The 20,198-nt window shown below is 37.6% G+C and overlaps 1 protein-coding gene across 10 annotated transcripts in view; it reads left to right on the top strand.

The window, feature by feature from the left end:
- tns1b (tensin 1b) overlaps positions 1-20,198 on the top strand; it is a 358,347-nt gene that overhangs the window by 213,544 nt on the left and 124,605 nt on the right. For all 10 annotated transcript variants that reach the window (XM_049484879.1, XM_049484878.1, XM_022680177.2 and 7 more), the window contains one exon: positions 7,190-7,228. In XM_049484879.1, coding sequence (XP_049340836.1) covers positions 7,190-7,228 — 39 coding nt within the window. The remainder of the gene's footprint in view (positions 1-7,189; positions 7,229-20,198) is intronic.

Here is a 20,198-nt window from a genome sequence, read left to right as displayed (position 1 = left end):
CCTTTACACTGACCTTTGGTAGAAGATCACTACAGTAAGGTTGGGTCTTAGACATTCCAGAGTCTTTAGATACGGGAGGGTCTCCAGATCCCAGGCCTGAAGCAGGGTGTTGGAATGGTTATGGGCTGCAGGTAGAGAAGTTGTCATCAGCTCAACCCTGTTGCCAGATCTACACCAGGTGATGGAATTCTGAGCTCAGATAAGCCATGACTCATTTGCTCTGTGCACTTGATAAAAGAAAGAGCAGTTGTTTAACCACTTAGACCCTGTAGGCCCACTTTAATACTTACATAACTACATTATTGTTTCAAAAAACGTCAGTTTTATAGGCCTTAACATAGGAACTGGTTGGATTTAACAAGCTGAACTAATTTAAACAGTAACTTTAACTGTAGAATTAGAATTCGTAACTGAATAATAAACCTAGAGGTATAGATTTAAGGACAAAAAAGATCAGTTTTGCTTTAGCATAGTGATAAATAGTCAACCATGGTGTTCTACAAAGCTTTATTCCTACAGATTTAGAGACAAGTAAAAAAAAAAGCTACAAAAAATGAACAAACAAAGTTTGATACTATTTTTTATTATTTATTTTTTTCTGTACAACACAATTTTATTAATACACTGATATACTGAATACAAAAGTAATGGAACAACAATAGTTGTAAACTGTAAACTGACCATGCAGTGTTACCTCAAAGGCTGGCTTGAGAACATCCACACCTGTATAAGTTGTGAGGTGTTATCTAGTTATCTTGTGAATGAGGCTAAACACTGGCCAGCATGAATGCAAAATTCAGGTTTCAAAGCTGTGTATACATATAACTATCTCTATCTGCAGTGTAATGTGTGCAATAGGGAGACATCAATAGGTGCTTGCTATCAGCAGCCGGAGTCTGAGAGAGCGCAATTGGCCTTGCTTTCTCTGGGTGGGTAGATACAGTAGATGGCGCTCTTTCCCCTTATCATTCCTAATGTAATATCGGTCTTGGTCAGTGGGTTGGGTAATTGGTCTTCCAAATTGCTGAGGTAAAAAAAGACATGCAACACCAGCAAGTCAAGATAGTTGATCATACATAAACGTCTGTTTATTGTATACAGGGGTTGGCCAATGAAACTGAAACACCTGTCATTTAAGTGTGGGAGGTTTCATGGCTAAATTGGAGCAGCCTTGTGGCCAATTATCTTCATTAATTGCACATTATTGCATCAGTAAGAGCAGTAAGAGTGTGAAGGTTCAGTTAGCAGGGTACAAGCACAGTTTTGCTCAAAATATTGCAATGCACACAACATTATGGGTGACATACCAGAGTTCAAAAGAGGACAAATTGTTGGTGCACGTCTTGCTGGAGCATCTGTGACGAAGACAGCAAGTCTTTGTGATGTATCAAGAGCCACGGTATCCAGGGTTATGTCAGCATACCACCAAGAAGGACCAACCACATCCAACAGGATTAACTGTGGACGCTGTAAGAGGAAACTATCTGAAAGGGATGTTCGGGTGCTAACCCGATGGTATCCAGAAAACACCAGGTGTTTCAGTTTCATTGTCCAACCCCTGTCTGTACATTAGCTTCTGTGGAACATGGCAAAAGTCACGGGACACAGTGCTGCTTCTTGTCCCCATAACTTTTGGCACGTCAGTAGTTGCATGTACTTCCTCCTGTCCTGTAAACTGAAGAAACGAAGGTGTTCAGTGACTCAGGCTGGTGAGGGATGGAGGGGTGTGAACAGAGCTGCTTGATGACAGGAGAAGATCTATGAACGTATTTTAACCAGAGGCAAAGCTTCGCAATGTTTCAAAATCATTTTTTTAAAACACATTTCTCAGTGTGTTTGAAATTGTGAGAGCGTGTAGCTAATATTTTACGGGAAGAGAATGAAAGTTTCCCTCTTATCAGTGTTCCTGTCGATAGCGCCCGCTCCAGCTGTTGTGTTTACGGTTCATTTAGCCACGCTGATCCTTGCGGTGGGAGAGAGCGAGAGCTTTCAGAGCGTTTATGTGTTTTGCACACCCACATCCTCAGCTGAAACAACATCTTTCAGTAGGAAGTATTTTCAATCAAATCAAACGCGAGAGCCAATCATTCCTGGGCTGTTTCTCGCGGCCCCGGCTAAGTTCAAAACATCCTGTTGATGTTCTAAAATAAAGGAGCACTCTAAATAGCGTTAATCTTGCTTAATGTAGCCATCAGAGAAGAATCTGGAACGTGTACTGCTATTTTGGATCAGTTTAAAAGAATGCAGAAAAATGAGAGAACTTTTTTCCAGTCAAAACAAGCTGCTGCTCATTAGGGCTTAGATCGGGCCCAAAAAAATCCAGCCCGACCGGACACGGCCCGAGCCTGTGCACGTTCTGCCCGAGTCATCATGAGCCCAAGCCCAATTTAAACTTAAGTTTATTTAGTAAGTAGAGCGTTAAAACTTAAAACTTGAGCTTTTTAAAAACATTTCCTGGGTGTTTAAATAAGCAAAATCTGATCAGAATGAGGTTTAATTAACATTGCAACACTGAAGAAGCATAGACCTACTGTATTATTTAAGATTTTTTTTTTTTTTTTTAACAGCTACACACAAAACTGAAGTCAAGTGCATAATTTGGACAAGCAGAGCTGGGTGTTCCTAACATTCTAACTCGCGCAACTTTTTTTTAAACACATTTTGATTTGTTTCTGTGCTATATTGTGATTATTACGTCTATATAGCTTCATATAAAATGAAAATAGCATAAAAAAAAATATCAAAATGATCTGTGATGTAGGTGTCTGTTTTTTAGTAACTTAAAACTTTAGCTTTTTTAAAAACATTTCCTGGGTGTTTGAATAAGCAAAATCTGTTCAAAATGATGTTTAATTTAATATTACAACACTGAAGAAGCATAGACCTACTGTATTATTTAAGAAAAATGTTTTTTTTTTTTTTTTTTTTTTTTTTTAAGTGGAGCTGCATGATTATAACATTCTAACTTGTGCAACTTTTTTTAAAAACACATTTTGATTTGTTACTGTGCTATATTGTGATTATCATGCCTATATAGCATTATATAAAATAAAAAAAAATGGCGTTAAAAACAAACGTCTACATCACAGACCATTTTTTTGAGCCTGACCCGACCCCGCCCAAGGAAAGGGGAAGGAAATCTCAGCCTCGGCATCAGATTGGGCTCGGGCTCGGGCAGAGAATCTAAACTCTACTGCTCGTAGATCTGTCCTAGTATTTTTTATTTTTTTATTTTACCAGTTTTATTTTTTATTTTATTGTATTTTTTAAATATACGTTGGGGGGTTCAGGGTTGGAGAGATTGGGAAGTGAGATGCAGGAGTGGGTACAAAAGAGGAATAAAAAAACTAAAGAGAGAGGGAAAAAAGCTAATTTAGCAGCTTTAGCATTAGCTAAGACATTAAACTAGAGTTCTAAACAAAAATCTAACATCAGCATTGCTACTCTAAGAGCACCAGAGCTGTGAGAATTTAGATTAGGTACCCGTGAAGATTGATACCTCGATTTATTCAATATAAAAGTAGCTGAGAGGCACATATCTATATATATATATTAGTATTTCTAAGCAGTAGCAGGAAGCTGATCTACTCCAGACTGTGGAGAATCACTGTGGATGCCTTGTCTTTACCATACTTTTACTGAAGTGGAATTTGTACACTGCCAATCAAGCTTATAAATGTGACTTACAGGGCTGAGTTGTTTATGTCCCACCAATTTGCTTTTACTGCACAGCTATAACTAACAGAAGTGCTACATTGGAAGTGCTAGATTTACACCATGTTATGATTCCAGATTTCTGAGCTTTCAGGTAATGGATTTACCAAAGATTTCCCCAGAAGAAAGAAAGAATCTGAAGATAAACACTTCACAAGAATGTTGTTTGTGAATTCAGATCATACCATCAGTCTGTGATGTAAGAGAGGAGGCTGTAAGAGAGGACGAAGAACTCTGAAGAGAATGTTGGGCAGATGTTTTGATGTTTTGAAGACTTTTCCTAACCATATTACCAGGTAGTGATTGAGTTTACAGCGGATTGGATTGGGAGAAGGAGGACATTTAGACCTTCCTAACTGTTTTTTTTTTTTTTTTTTACAGAAAAAAACTTTTATTATTTTCTTTAGACACTTTTTGTAGTTTGTCTCTATTGTTTTTAGTAATTTAGCCATTAGTGTGGCACAGCTTGTCATAAACAATGCCTGAAACATTTATATATTTACATTATTTGTTATAAAAGTGAAGGAGATCACTGGTTCGAATCCCTGTCATGCAGCTTTCCATCAGCTGTCAGAGCCGTGAAAGAGCCCAATAGGCCTTGCTCTCTCTGGGTGGGTAGATGGCACTCTTTCATCTCATCACTCCAAAGGGTGATGTCGATTAGCACAAGGTGCCTGTGAGCTGATGTATCAAAAAAGAGTTGCTGCGCTTTCCTCTGAATGCGTGCTGTGATGCTACTTAGCAGTTTGAGAAGAGGCAGTGGCTGACTTCACATGTATCAGAGGAGGCATGTGCTAGTCTTTACCCTCCTGGTGTTGGAGCATTACTAGTGATAGGGGGGGGGGGGGGGGGGGCTTCCTAATGACTAGTTGGCCTTGTTAATGAGGTAAAATTCTGATAAAAAAGAAGATAAAAACAGTAAACAAGAACTAGAATTGACAGTGGAAGAATACAAGAAAATATCTCCAACCTTAATGTTGTTAAATTAGACATACGTTTGAATATTTATTTTTTATATTTTAACTAATGTTTTTAAAGGCTTTCACCACCTAAGTGTATGATGAGTGTGAGTTTTCAAGAATATCCTTTTTTCATATATATATATATTTTTTTTTTTAATAAGAGATTGTTAATAAGGTTTTGAGCACTAATGATTCATTTAATAAATGTAATATTTAATCAAAAAAAAGAAGAAGATCTAATTTTTTTTATTCTTTTTTTTATTTGTATTTTTTTTTGGATCTGGTCCCAGTTGTTTAAAGCAATTTTTTGGGTGGACAAAAGGTTTAAATCTGTTATTATACATTATTAGTTAGAAGTAACACAATCTGCTTTTATTTACATATTCTTGGTCTGCAGTCGTAAGTCGTGACCTTACTTAGCTGAGTGATGTGAATGGACGCTTGTGTGATCCGGCTTGGGCGCGCTCATCTTCATATCCAGATCTGCTGTAAAACAGTTCATCTTAATGTTCTAATCACGACTGGACGACTGATTATCCTCCTCCATCCTGTTTATGGAGCACAGTGGCCGTTTGTTGGTGGCAGGCGCAGGGATTGGTCACGGCAGAGTTCGGAGCTCTAATCCTATTAGACTGGCCCTCAGCAGATCATGGGTTCCTGTAGAGCAAATCGTCTTTAAACAGCACTGACTTCCCAGTGACTTCCCAATCCCTCACTTCCCAATCCCTCACTTCCCAATCCCTCACTTCCCAATCCCTCACTTCCCAATCCCTCACTTCCCAAGTCTTCGTTTATAGAGTAGTAGACGTGGTAGATGATGACTGAACGTTGTGTATATGAGTCTGTGAGGAGGATTAATGTCTTTATACTCATTTTGGTGGTGCATTGTTTCGTATTTAGCCAGTGGAAATGGGTGATTTTACAAGGGTTGTGTCCCAATTGTGTATTACTCACTAGTACTATAAGGCATATGCTTATAAATATGTTATTGACTTATCATACACTGACTATATGGACATGAATTCAATAATGTACATTGCTGGTACTGTATGTTGACCTTGGAAATACCTGTTATGTGTATCTTAGCAAAGTGAGTATTTTACTATAAATGATCTGATATATCATCAGTTTCTTTCTTTGTTATTTTTGTTTAGGTATAATTCATTTAATTGCATTATTGTTGTGTTAGCAATGTTATGTTATGTTAAGTTATGTTCCCACTATGTCAGTACTAAGTGGTCATAATAGGACAATGATATTGCTTAGCAAAAATATTTCTGGAACAATATATTGTCCTTTTTTTGTGACAGGCCTACATATACTATATATACAAATCTTAACAGTGCATGTTTGACGGGTTAATACACAAAATATTAATGTAATAACTCATTTAGTACTTACAGGAAGTGATAAAACATGGCTATGCTAGCATAAATCACTACAAGTTCTCCTGATACTGCGGTTCCTGAATTATTCATAATTGTTTTTCCCAATATTTTTCCAGATAGTAGTTGGATAATAGTGGTTATAAGAAAAAAACTACTGAATTTTTCTGTAAAGCTAAGCTCATTTAAGTAAACAAAAGAGTAATTCTTAAAATTCATTTTTTTTAGACGAGCTAGACAAGTCAAACGAGTGCTGGATGTTAATCTATACATATTTATCTCCTGAAAACTGTTTATTTGGATGAATTAAGCACTTCCATTTGTTTACAAAGGTTTTCACTAAAGCTGGAGCATCAGCATTAGCAGCTAACCACTAAGGGTAATGCTAAAGCTGCTCCAGCAGTGCTAGCCGGGGTTAGCAGCAGGCTACAGTGCTATATAATATTCACCTCTGAACGGCGAAAGAGCTAGCGCTTAGCATATTTAGCAGATAATGCTGATTCTGCTCCAGCAGTGCTCGCCGGGGTTAGCAGCAGGCTATAGACCGATTATACTCACCTCTGAACAGCCAAAGAGCTAGCACGTAGCACTGTTAGCGGCTAATGCTAATAACTGGTGGAGAACTGAACTGAATAAACTCCTGTATAACACTGTACTTCAGCAGAGTAGCTTTACTGCTCCTTATTATCTGACTGGTAAAATTCATACATAAGGTGCTCTGATGATTTTAGATAAAATTAAAGGATTTAAAGTGCGCTTTATTGTGCGTACAAAATACGGTATGTATCTTGAATATTTGAGGATACTCAACTTTTACTGACACTTTTATCTAAACTGCATACTTCATACTCAAAAAAATAAATAAAAAAAGAGTAAGTATTAGTAATGAAGAAGTGATTGGGACGCACCCATCATTTCAACATCTGCCCAGTGGGATTAAACCTGTTCATTGTTCATGTGTATCACGTATCATATGAGAATCAGTGTAAGCTGTTGATTCATCTACAGTTTCAGTGTTTTTCATGACTTCCAGAGAAGATCTCAGCCCTTGGCTTATTGTGTAATGCGTTCTGCACGGCGCTACGGACTATACTGAGTGATCCTAATGCATTTTTGTTTTTCTTCCAGGTATCCTCTTCCTGCGTTCCTGCAGCGAACTACGAACTGGTAAGAACATCTCAGCGATGGATTTGTCATTCTGATTTGATTGCTGTTTTTCTAGAAGATTACTTGTTACGTGATGCTCCTCAGTAAATCGGTTGGATATCAGGGACTGCCTGTTTTGGAGATCAGCGGGAATCGGCCCACGTTCATATTCATAGAAGGAATTAAAGAGCGAAATCTGAAAGAGTCCACTCTCAGCAAGGCCAGATAAGCCTGGGGGGATAGCGAAGAATAAACGATAGCATACAGATCTTTCCCTTTTTTGGTCGGAACTGTGTTTTCCGTCTCAGCGGGATTTTTTTGTTTTTTTCTCCCGCTTTGCTCTTCAGATACATTTATTTTCTCTCCTGGCATTGAGCGCGTCCTCCGAGAGCATTACCTTTTCTGCACTTCCAACGTCTAACTTTCACATCATGTTCTCTGTGTTCTCAGAATCCGTGTAGCTTTTAGTGTTTGACACAAATCAAACCTAATCGTTTTCCCGATGTCAGAAAGATTTCCACCTCTTTTCCTTCTTCAGCTATTCGTAGAAGTTGTTTTGAAGTTTGAAGTCAGGTAGATAGGTATGCAGCACGGCCGTGTACCTGCCCAGAGCAGCCGGAGCTGCCGGAGCAGACAGAGCAGCCCCTCAGGCAGCAGATGAAGTCATTCGATTTAGACTCCATTAAAACATTGATGAGGTGAGCTGTAAAACTCACCAGCGCTGTTGTTCCAGAGAAGACGAGAGGAGAAAACAAATAAACAACCTGAACCAGAGCTTCTTCTGCTGCTGGAGCGCTATAAAGAAACCTGACTCTGACTCTGCTGAACGTAGAAAATAAACATAGCTCGCAAAGAAAAGTGCTGCTTATACTGATGATAGAAAACAGCTGTAAAAGAGTGAGACTGAAAGAGTGAAACTGCAATATTGATGCAGTAAAGGTTTACTTGAGCAGTGGTCGTAACTAACTACTTTAATGGAGGGCTACATGCATTCTGGCACAATGCCAGCACTAGGGTTACATTTTTTAATAGTTCATTCTTTTTTTTTTCATAGTTAAATTAGTCAATGCCTAGTTAATTTATTGTTGCTGCATTGACTTTTATGTTTGTCATCAAGGAGTAAGTCAAGTCAAGTAGTTTTATTGTCTATATGTCAGCTGCGTCAGGACAAGGTGAGACAAGTGCTAATTAAAATACACAGGTTATTCTATTGAAAACACAGATCCCAATGGGATTGGTGTACACAGGACAACTAGTAAACAACAGGGCAGCAATAAATAGCAACATACCATGACGTAGATCCAAAACCAGAGTAAAAAAAAAAAAAGAGGCAATCAGGCAAGAGAGTAGTCAAGGAGGAAAGCAAGGTCGGTAACTAAAGATCCACATCAAAACTAGAAACTAAAACTAGTAGTTTTAGTAAACTAAAAGCAGAATAGGGTCGATAACAGGAAGGCAGGAAAGCAAGAAAAGCGCAGTGTAACAGAGCTAGAACACTAGATAAAACTCGGCAAGGAGCAAAGGAAACAGAGGGCTATTTATACAGGTGAACACAGGTGTGGGAAATAAACGATCAGAAGGTGGGCGAGGCTGAACGTGTTAAGTCGAGTCACGTGTTAAGCCGAGTCATTGTAGTTCATGGGCTGAGAATGCTGGGAAATGGAGTCTTTAGGAGAACAACTGCCCTGAATGGGCAGACTGACAGCGTCTTTTATTTTGGCCTGACTTATTAGATTTTGCTATTTATAGGCATATGTTTGAGTAAAATTAACATTGTTTTTTTATTCTATAAACTACAGACAACATTCCTCCCAAATTTCAAATATTTTTTTTTGTCATTTAGAGCATTTATTGGCAAAACATGAAAAATGGCTGAAATAACAAAAAATATATATGCAGAGCTATATATTCAGACCTAAATTAATGCAAAGAAAACAAGTTCATATTCATAAAGTTATAAGAGTTCAGAAATCAATATTTGGTGGAATAACCCTGTTTTTTAATCACAGTTTTTAATGCATCTTGCCATGTTCTCCTCCACCAGTCTTACACACTGCTTTTGGATAACTTTAGGACACTCCTGGATCAAATATTCAATTCAAGCAGTTCAGCTTGGTGGTTTGGTGGTGATTATATTCCAGAGGTTTTCAATTTGGTAAAATCAGAGAAACGCATCACTTTTTAAGTGGTCTCTTATTTTTTTGTCCCGAGCTGTATGTATCATAATGTAGCCTATAGTATTAGTATGAGTGTTTCTAATTCCTGTTGTCGATAATTTGAATGTTGGGCCTGGAGCTCCTCCACTGCTGCAGATTCTGTCCTTTTCTGGAGTTTGGAGCTAAAACTGTGTTTTCTCCTGAACAAACAATACTTCTGCAAGAGTCTACATCCTTGTAACATTTTCATCATTGGGAAAAGAGTGGATTCCTGCTGAATGACGTGGTGTTGGTGGAATCAGCAGCGGTGTGAGGCCTGCTTTGCTGGAGACCTGGCTGCTCCTTACTCCTTGTTTGGTGAATTCCTGAGTGCTGAGGGGATGGATGGGCTGGAAGTTGTATGAAGCTGCGATTTACACACACTGAAACATGTAACTGTTAACCTCTCTCACTTAGCTGTGGATTTGATGGCCGGATGGAAAAACGCACCATTAGCAAAAGAAGGATACATCAGTTATAATTAGAAAACAGTGCAAACTGCAGATGTCATGAATAAGGAATTTGTTGATGGTCTGCTCAGAGATTGAGTGACGTAACTTTGTTATATTAGTAGAAATAGTAAGACATTTTGAGGTTTTATTTAATACAGTGGTTCATAAACATTTACATCAAGGTGGTACACCACCAAGTAAATGTTTTAAATGGATCAAAAGCAAAAGATTTTTAATGCAAATGCATTTGGGTACCATGGGATGACCATGGGATGATCTTTGGGCCTTAAGAATTTGCCTGTTTCATTGGACATTGGCCCTTTATGTCTCGAAAATGAATAAAATTTTAGTCATTTCAACATAAAGAAAGTCATTTTGCCAGATAGAAAATGGAGTATTCATTTTAATAGCATTATTTTATTGTATTTGACATTAACATCAAGATATCCAACAGCGTTATCACACTTTGCATTTTTTCGTCCATATCATTCACCCCTACTTTGCTTGCAAATGTTTTTAGGTGGCACTTTTTTGAGTTTTCAGTTTAAATGTGTTTGAAACACGGTTTAAAATGTTTGAGTATCACTGATCTAATATATTGTGTCCAATAGGCCAACATAAAATAGTCAGTGTTCAGTCAATTTACTATACAGCTCTGGAAATAAATAAAACAAGTTTCTTTGATTTTACCAAATTGAAAACTTCTGAAATATAATCAAGAGAAAGATGGATGATCACAAGCCATCAAACCAAACTGAACTGCTTGAATTTTTGCAGAAGGAGTAAAGGCATAAAGTTATCCAAAAGCAGTGTGTACGACTGGTGGAGGAGAACATGCCAAGATGCATGAAAAATGTGATTAAAAAACAGGGTTATTCCACCAAATATTAATTTCTCGACTCTTAAAACTCTATGTGCATGGACTTGTTTTCTTTGCATTATTTGAGGTCTGAAAGCTCTGCATCTTTTTGGTTATTTCAGCCATTTCTACATGGCAAATAAATGTGCACTTTGGCAGAAATGTTGTGTGTGGTTTATAGAATAAAACAAGAATGTTCATTTTACTCAAACATATACCTACAAATAGCAAAATCAGAGAAACTGATTCAGAAACGAAAGTAATCCCTTTTTTCAGACTTGTATATAAGCATTTTTAGTGCATGCTTTGTCCAGATTCCTGATGTAGACACAATTGGGCTGTTGAGCAGTGGAACTGTGTTCTTTGAAGTGATGGAACTCCACACAGTACCATTGGAGTATAGTAGAGTATTATAGTAAACCAGATCTAATAATTCAACATCAGTACCCAGTCTCAGCAATGTTGATTAGGCTTAATTTTCCAACCCTAAAAGCATTGTTCCATCTTCTAGTGAAATTTCTTTCATTGAGCCTAATGAACAAACACCATTAATTTGAGAAGAACAAGAATCTACAGATGTTTCTACAGCCCACCAGATCTTCTGAACTTTAGTTTTTTGCATCTCTTTCTCTCATCTGTCAGTGTTCTATAGTACAGTGGTCAGTCAGTAAGCATGACCTGGATGCAGAATCTACTGAAATTACAGCTCATTGTCTTTGATGTTATGTTCTGATGGAAATATAGTCGTTGAGGGCTTCCAGTGGTATCTGAAGCACTTCAAGTGCTGCTGAAATCCTCAGGTGTCTGGCTCTGGTGCAGAGCGGCTGATCAGAACTCCTTGAGGACGTGCAGAGCGCGCTGTGTTGCATGCCGGTATTCACAGACGATGCCAGGCCACATTCCACAGACGTGCCCTCATGTTGGCCAGCCAGGACACTGCGTTGGCCCACACAGAGAGGCGGGTGGGGGTAGTGAAAGAGGGGAGAAGGTGATGGAGGGCGAGATAGAGAGAGAGATAAAGATTAGCAAAGTGAAAGAGAATTATAGGGCACATTAAAGGTTTGAGGACAGAGACGTACACATCTTTTGAAATATCAATTGTTATATATTTTAGGTCACATTTTGTCGTAATTGTTGTAATTGCACTGTATGATCTACAGAGAAGTTAATTTGCTAATTATAGAAATGCTTTGCAATAGTGTTGTGCGGTATTGTCCTGCACACATCACCAAAGTTACATAGTGCAGTTAGCAGCATACTACAAGTAGAAAGTAGCAATGATAGCAGCACAGTGGAGCATCACAATGAGATATGAAGCTGTAATTTTAGGGTAAAACTGAAAGTTGTGAGTCTACTGAGTCTACTTACTGTCAAGGCTTCCAGGTGTATCTCAGCATCACTCTTGTAAATGATCTGCATGTTTATTGGCTGTACCGCTGCATTAAGGTGCTGCATTAAGGCACCATTAAGGCATCAGCATCGCAGCACATAAAAACGCACTCGGGATGAGAGCCAGCGCATTGCTTTCTAATGACTCCTGAGTGCAGGGCAAAGATGGGCAAGATCATTTCAATTAGGAGACTGTTTATAGCCTCACATACTCATGTGATTGGCCGTGCTACATTCTGTATACAAGCTAGAGCCAAGTTCTCTGTAATGATATGTGATTGTTATCTCTGAGGTATGTCTGTGTCCACGTGCACAGTGTCTCCTCACACTGGCAGTGCCAGAGATCTACTTATCTACACAGAGAAGCCTGTGTCTGACTGTGTCTGACTGTGTCTGACTGTGTCTAGTAAAAATAAATTATATTAATGTAGTATACTAAGCATTATTAGGCTATAGTTCACTAAAGCGTACTTGTAGCCACATTATTAATCATTATTAATTAGTATATTTAAAGAGTGCTAAAATGGAACAACTTTTTTGTACTTTTAAATATATATATTTAAATATATTTTAAATATATATATTTTATATATATATAAATATATTAAAAATATTTTAAATATATACTTAAGTTACATTTAAACATACTACTTCATATATGTAACCCCATATTTTAAATATATTTACAGTAAAAATATAATGCAATACATTTAATGAGTGTAACAACTATAATCACTATTATACACAGAGTATATTAGAAATGTACTAAGAATTGGTGTTAAATATATATCGTCGCTGTCCAATGAAAAACTTCCAAACTTACTTCCAAAACAGCAACTTTACAGGAGAGAGAAAAAACCTTCTTAACTTTCAATGGAAGTCAATGTAAAAAGAGTTTATTTCAGGTCATTTTGAAGAGTTTCTATTGGTCCGTTCATCAAGAAATTTTGGCACAGTGTAAGGGACTGTTTGTCTGTTCAAATTATGTAGTAAACTAAAAATCGAGATAAAAAATCGAGATAAAATGGAGATAAGTGTTTTTCAGTGGACAGCGACGATATGATCTATTTAAATTAGACTACAAACATGCGTATTGTTCCTGTCTTTTATAAGAAGCACACTTCTTCTATACTTTGTTGGGTATAAAAATATATTTTAATATACTGTACTATTTAAAAAAAAATTTTTTGCATGTCACAAATTTCACTTTTTTTTCTTTTTTGTAGTAGTAATTTAATTTACCTTCTAAAAACGTTACATGATAGATACATTGTACTTTAAGTGAACTACTGTAACAGTGGTTTTTAACACACTTTGCTAAAAATGTACAAAAGTATATTTGGAAATAAGTAAAAGGTATTTTAGAAGTATACTCAATTACATTTAACTAAAAGTGTGCTTCATTGTAGTCTATTGTCTATACAATATATTGTACTTTTTTAAAAGTATGATCAAAGTTTACTTTCAAATATTTGATGAACGCATAATATTAATGTATTTTTAATATATTTTTGTATATGTACAGCATACTTAGACATTTCTTAGGATGTTTTAAGTACATTTTTTTTTTTTACCAGGGTGTGTCTGTACTGCATGCTCACATCCAACATATTTTGCATAACATTAATAGACTTTTAGTGTTTTCATTTCTATGGGAAATGCATTCATATTTGGAAGATTCTTCATAATCTGCTGGTTGGTAATCTGATTATATTATAATTTAATGTGTTCACTGTGTTTATTTCCTTTTTTTCATCACTTTACTGTCCAAAGTTGTTTTACACGCAATTTTAATGATATAAAATAATATAAAATAGTGGTAAACCCCGAGGCAACCAACATTTTCTGGGAACTGTTTGGCCTTACAACACCATCAACCAAGCCATGAACTTTTAAATGTGTCAAATAATGCATTTATAGAGTATAATAAGTTCTTATTTGGTGTATAAATAGTAAATGTGTGACTTTGGTTGGGAAAAATGCTTAGATGCAATTTAACGAGCTCATTAAAAACCCTGTTATTTAGCCTCAGAATGAAACATGCTGATTTCCCTTTTTCGGTAGTGTTTGTGGTTCTCTAGCTGAAGAGCTGTCAATGGCAAGCTAGCGCTAGTTTTAGACTTTAGTTATGCGTTTATGATTTATGCTCATTTAAAGGCTGAAACTAAATGACAAAAAATAGATTAAAACAATTAAAAAGGGAAGCTTTTGGATTATTATAAATGTTTTCATTGAACTCTGCTTTACATTTAATACATTTAATGGATCTCAATGGCAATGCACATGGTGGTTGGTGGTTTACAGTTTGTCACTTCCATGTATCAAACCAAATCATTATTTAATTATACCAAGATAAATACATATTTTTTTTATTCTAGAGTACCTTAGACATATATTTTAGGCCAATCATTGTCACAACACTTTTGTTTGTCATGCTTTTCTTGCAGTTTTCCAATTGACTCTTTCGAGTCAAACTACACTTTCAGTACCATTACCATGTCTCCTATTCCCACTCACCAGAATACTAATCATATTCACCCGTTTTTTTTTTTTTTTTTGTTATTATTATAGTTCAGTTTAACACCCTTTTTGCGAAGTATTGCCAACCACTCCAATTGCATATTGCATTACATTTATGATCATGATATCTGCACTTTTTATCTGCTTTAGTTACTGTATTGTTTGTGCACTCTGTTCTTGCAGTTTTAAATGCCATCTGGTTTGGAGTGCTTTAGGCATCATTCATCTTATTTGTGCTAATAATGTTCTATGAGGGAGGCACTGAACGTTTCTTCATATACATCTGCTTCCCATCAGTGGCATTCTGTATGCTTTTCTATAATGGAGCATTTCTAACCACTGTAAAAGACTTCATTTTATGACTTTTTATTTTATTTATTTTCATGTTGCCATGTGAATTTGTGGATTTCTTCTTTAAGAAGAGGAACTCAAATGTGGCCAAGCTTAAAGTTTCGAATTGGCACTTTTACCATGGCGAGATTTATTAGCTTTTCATCCATTAGCAACCAGGGATACATAATAAATACTATATACCATCATTACAACGTATGTATGTGCAGCTTACGGGAGCAAAGAGGCCTAATAAAAAGTAGGAATGTAGGTTTTAAATGTTTTCCCATGTGTGTGTTGAAGTCTGATCCAAGTTTTCTTTTTTTTGTTCCCCTCCCTCTCTCTTTCTATCTCCCACACACACACACAGATACACACACACACTTGTTTAAACACTGCTATGTTACTAATTCATTGGAGTGTTACTGTATGTTGGCCATAATAGGCCAAAAAGCGAGTGCAGTGCATTCCTGCAGCCGGGTGACAGTGAGCAGAGCAGCGTGACTCCGTGCAGGATCACCAGAGTGTGTGTTTATGCTCAGAGCTCAGAGCCTGTAGTCCAGGGGTGTCCAAACTTTTTTTGTTGGGGGCCAGAAAGAGATATATATTTGAAGTCACGGGCGACAGACTCTGTAATAAAACAAATAATGAAATATACCACTTTAAATAATACATTTTCCTGATTGCTTTCATTTACACACCATTTTACTTGACTTACTATCTTTATCTTTGACAGTGTTGTGTAAACTAAGATTTTTCAAATTGATGTTTAATTTCATGATGTCTCTTAATATTAAACTCCTTAATTACGGCAACTTTTAGACTCTTTGCCCCATTTTTCTGCGCTAGAAATGCGCACTCTCTCCGCTTTTAGACTCTTTGCCCCATTTTTCTGCGCTAGAAATGCGCACTCTCTCCGCTTTTAGACTCTTTGCCCCATTTTTTCTGCGCTAGAAATGCGCACTCTCTCCGCTTTTAGACTCTTTGCCCTGTTTTTCAGCGCTAGAAATGCGCACTCTCTCCGCTATTAGACTCTTTGGCCCGATTTTCTGCGCTAGAAATGCGCACTCTCTCCGCTTTCAGACTCTTTGGTCCGTTTTTCTGCGCTATAAATGCGCACTCTCTCCGCTTTTAGATTCTTTGGCCCGTTTTTCTGAACTAGAAATGCGCACCCTCTCCGCTTTTAGACTCTTTGCCCCGTTTTTTCTGCGCTAGAAATGCGCACCCTCTCCGCTTTTAGACTCTTTGGCCCGATTTTCTGCTCTAGAAATGCACACCCTCTCCGCTTTTAGACTCTTTGGCCCGATTTTCTGCTCTAGAAATGTGCACTCTATTATAAAAACTTGCTTAACAGCAGGCCAACTTTCATTCTATTTCTAAAATACCTCACGGGCCGCTACAAAAAAGGAAACGGGTCGCAAATGGCCCGTGGGCCGTAGTTTGGACACCCCTGCTGTAGAGAGACCCTCACTGTCACACTGTCACTGTGCACACCCTGTTATGTAACAGAGAAGGAGGGAGAGAGGGAGGGAGGGGGAGGGCGGTGGGGGTCGCACCGGAGGGTCCGCTGTGACGTCCAGCTCGGGGTCAGAGGGTAGTTTGAGATGCTTCTGTCCACTCGTTCTCACAGCGCCGCATTCTTCAGCTGGAGAACAGGAATCTTTCAGTGCAGCTCTCCCATTCCCCCATTAGCTCACTATAAACACACACCACCACCTCCTCCACCCAGAGCCTCGGCTGCTCTGCTATTTACACCGTTTAGCTCCTGCTGCACTTTATAGGGGAGACGCAGGAGGCTTGTGAGAACTTGAGAGAGTGAGTGCAGCACCTGTTGCTGACGTATGCTTTGTTTGTGTGCCTTCATGTCTGTGTATGTCTGGCTCGTTTTTTTTTTTTGGACGTTTAAGGAAACAGAGCAAAACACGGATAACCAGCAATTCTAGATCTAACAGAACAGGTTTGGTTGGATATTTAAGGATAGGGATAAGGATAGGATTCTAGAATCCTTAATTAACTAACAGTAAGTATACTGTATATAGCAAATTGTGTAGAAACACTGTACTAAAACACTTTGTTCAAAAGGTTACATGGCAACTCAACTACTGTACATAACCAAGTCATGACTATTGACATAAACCTACATCAGTTTATAAAGGCTTGTTACAGCTAGCCCACCTAAATGAAACTAAAACCCTGCAAGTATTACAATAGACAACAGGTATTTTCCTTTTTAATGTTTTGATGCACACAACACTAATGGAGACCTGTTGTCCATCAGTATAGACCATGAACCAGCTAATGAACAGTAGATTAAAAAAAAACAGCAACTCAAACTTTAGGGCATGGAAGTCCCCTAAAACCAACAAGGAAAAATAAAAGGTTTATCTTTTTGACTAATTTTACTGTTTATTTAACTGTTTAGGCATAGTTTGTAAAAAAAAAAGAAAAGAGGTTGATATTAAATGTAATATACAAATGGTAAAGGGAAAATCAGTAATAAATGCAAGCAAATGTGTGAAATGTCCACAGGAGTCCAATTGACTAAACCCTGGATAAAGATTTCTGCACCGCCTGCTCCTCCCCAGATGCCAAGTTTTTTTGGGTTGCCAGATATCACACAAGAGCAAACAACAATGAGTCTTACTTTGTAGTTGATTGGTAAATAAATACATTTCAGGGTCCAGATCGCTATTATGCTAGTGGTTAAAGAAAAGTACTTAGATAGGGTTAGCAAACATACTGAAGCTCAGTGATTACCTGTTTAGCAAAACAATTGCAAGTTTGTCTGTTTCCATGGCTGCAGCACGTCGTTTTCAATCTACTCTTTCACAGGTTTCCAATACAATAAACTTAAAAATATATATAAATATTTGTACATATATATTACATTAGAGCCTTCTTTTGTGTGCATTACAGACAAATAACAGCATTGTTATATTCTGCCATCACTGAAACATAATTCAGGTCTGAAAGAGTTAAGGCTGCTAAGTATAATGAATGCTGATGCTTGCGTTATAAACAGGAAGTATATTACAATATAATGCCTTCACAAATATAAGGCATGTCAGTTGTCAATGCCTACTAAGGAGTGTTATTTAGACTTAAATACAGGTATATTACTGTATTATTATTACTACAAGAAATTTCAGACTTTTCGGTCAACATTTTTAGCATTCCCCAAAATGAACAAAATGTAAAAAAAAAAATTAAATAATATACTGAAATTGTTTATATATCTAAATGTTTGTTATTAAGTTGCCTGCAGAGAAATTTAATCTCATTTTTGAGATTTCCTCTCAAGTTATGTGGCCAATTGTCCTACCCATTCAGCTGCTAGCCAGCTGTTTATCCCCCATCACAAATCACCCTTTGGAGTGATGTGACAAGACAGGACACATCACCCACTTCACCCTTTGGAGTGATGTGGGGAGAAAGCGCCATCTACCCACCCGGAGAGAGCAAGGTCAGTTGTGCTCTTTCAGGGCTCTGGCAGCTGATGGCAAGCTGCATGCCTGGGATTAGAATCAGCGATCAGTGCAAACTGATTTAAATATTTTGTTATTTTAGAGCATTTCATCTTGCATGTTGGCCACCTTGTCTTGTCTTGTCTTGTGACAGTACAACTGTCGGTATATAGTATAAATAATGCAAATGTCCATAATACATTTTATAATAATGTCTCTGTGTAGATCTGCTACAAATGTAATATGTATCCTGATTCTACAGAAGGAACCTAGTATCTTAATATCTTGAGGACTTCCTATCTTGAATTTCACAGCACATGAAAGTCTTTTGAATGTTTACCTTCATTCATTAGATGTTCTTTCTCATAACAATATCCTGAACCCTGACCCAGCGCTTTGTGGGGCTGAACAGATGGGCTGAATAACATGCCCATTTTAGGTGTTCGGTGAGGGACACTTTTTACAGGAAATTCGCTCGGTCGTCCAAGCCGAGCAGCTGTGCGCTTTCTCATACAGCTCCTATACACACTGGCCTCGCTTCAGATAATCCCCCGCTCTGAATGATTACGGGGCTTTTTTTAATGGGTGATGATACGCCCCACCCCAGCCTGTAGTAATGAGCTGTTTATCATAGTGAGAGAACAGCAGACAGTGTGTCTTCTCACCAGTAGGAGGCAGCAGACAATATGGAGTGTGCAGTAGATGCTGTGAGACTTTAGAAGAAGATTTCACCCCCTTCTTCTGCTTTTAGCTTGTTTTTGTCTCAGGAGTCTGACACATACAGTACTGTGCAAAAGTTTTAGGCACCAAATTAAATTACGCTAATCCATTTATTTCAGCAACATGAGTGTTTTTATCTGAACAAACATATGAACACCACACAAGGGTTAACTGAAATTGCTGGTCCAGACAACCAGTGATTTATAAAGAAAAATCATGGAAATAATAAAGGGTGCCCCAAACTTTTTCATACCACTGTATGTAAGAACAAATATACAGTAAAACAAAGCAATGTTTTAATAGTATCAAGGCCTGTGTGTGAGTAAGTGTCTGCTCATTCTGGAAATGGAACAGCCAATATTTCCAGGCATTAGTCAGCCATGTACTGTAAAGCACATGCTCACATTAATGGACTGCTGCATTCTGGAGATTTTTTTTTTTTATTGCAGCGTAAATCAAAACTTAACTGCCGTGCACTTGAAGGCCTTTAAAATACAGTGTGTACCTGTTTCATACACTACGAAATACAAAATATTGCCGCGACGCAGCGCTTCATGATAAATGGCATCAGGTCCTCTATTCATCTGGGTTTATATAAAAAGAAAACAAACATACTGTAGCTGCAGCAGTACAGTAAATGTTAATATAAATAGTAATTAAATGCAGCACGTATACAGCAGCTAATGGGGTGCAACGAGATTCAAATTCACATTCAATATAATACATACTGAATCCGTTTCCAGGAATGTCATTAAATATGAGTATGAATAAGAAAAAACTTGCAATTAAATCACATTTTAAACTCCCACCTCGCCAGACACGACCACATGCAAATACTTTACTGGAATTCCCTGTGCAATTTGCTTTCTTTTCTTGTGGCTGATTCGTATGCAGTGACCTCAGTAATTTTACAGGCAGAGCTGACTAACATTTGGATCCACATGTCTACCAGATCAGGCAAAATCTAGCCAGATGTCAGTGGTTTGCTTCTGTAGCCTGAACTAAACAGGGCTGTACTGAGATTCCATATACAGTCAAACCACGTCTCTATAGAAACTGACA

The sequence above is a fragment of the Astyanax mexicanus genome, chromosome 11 (genome assembly GCF_023375975.1).
Source record: "Astyanax mexicanus isolate ESR-SI-001 chromosome 11, AstMex3_surface, whole genome shotgun sequence".
Taxonomy (NCBI): domain Eukaryota; kingdom Metazoa; phylum Chordata; class Actinopteri; order Characiformes; family Acestrorhamphidae; genus Astyanax; species Astyanax mexicanus.
The sequence above is the reverse complement of the archived record's forward strand: the minus strand, read 5'-3'. Positions and strand labels throughout refer to the sequence as shown.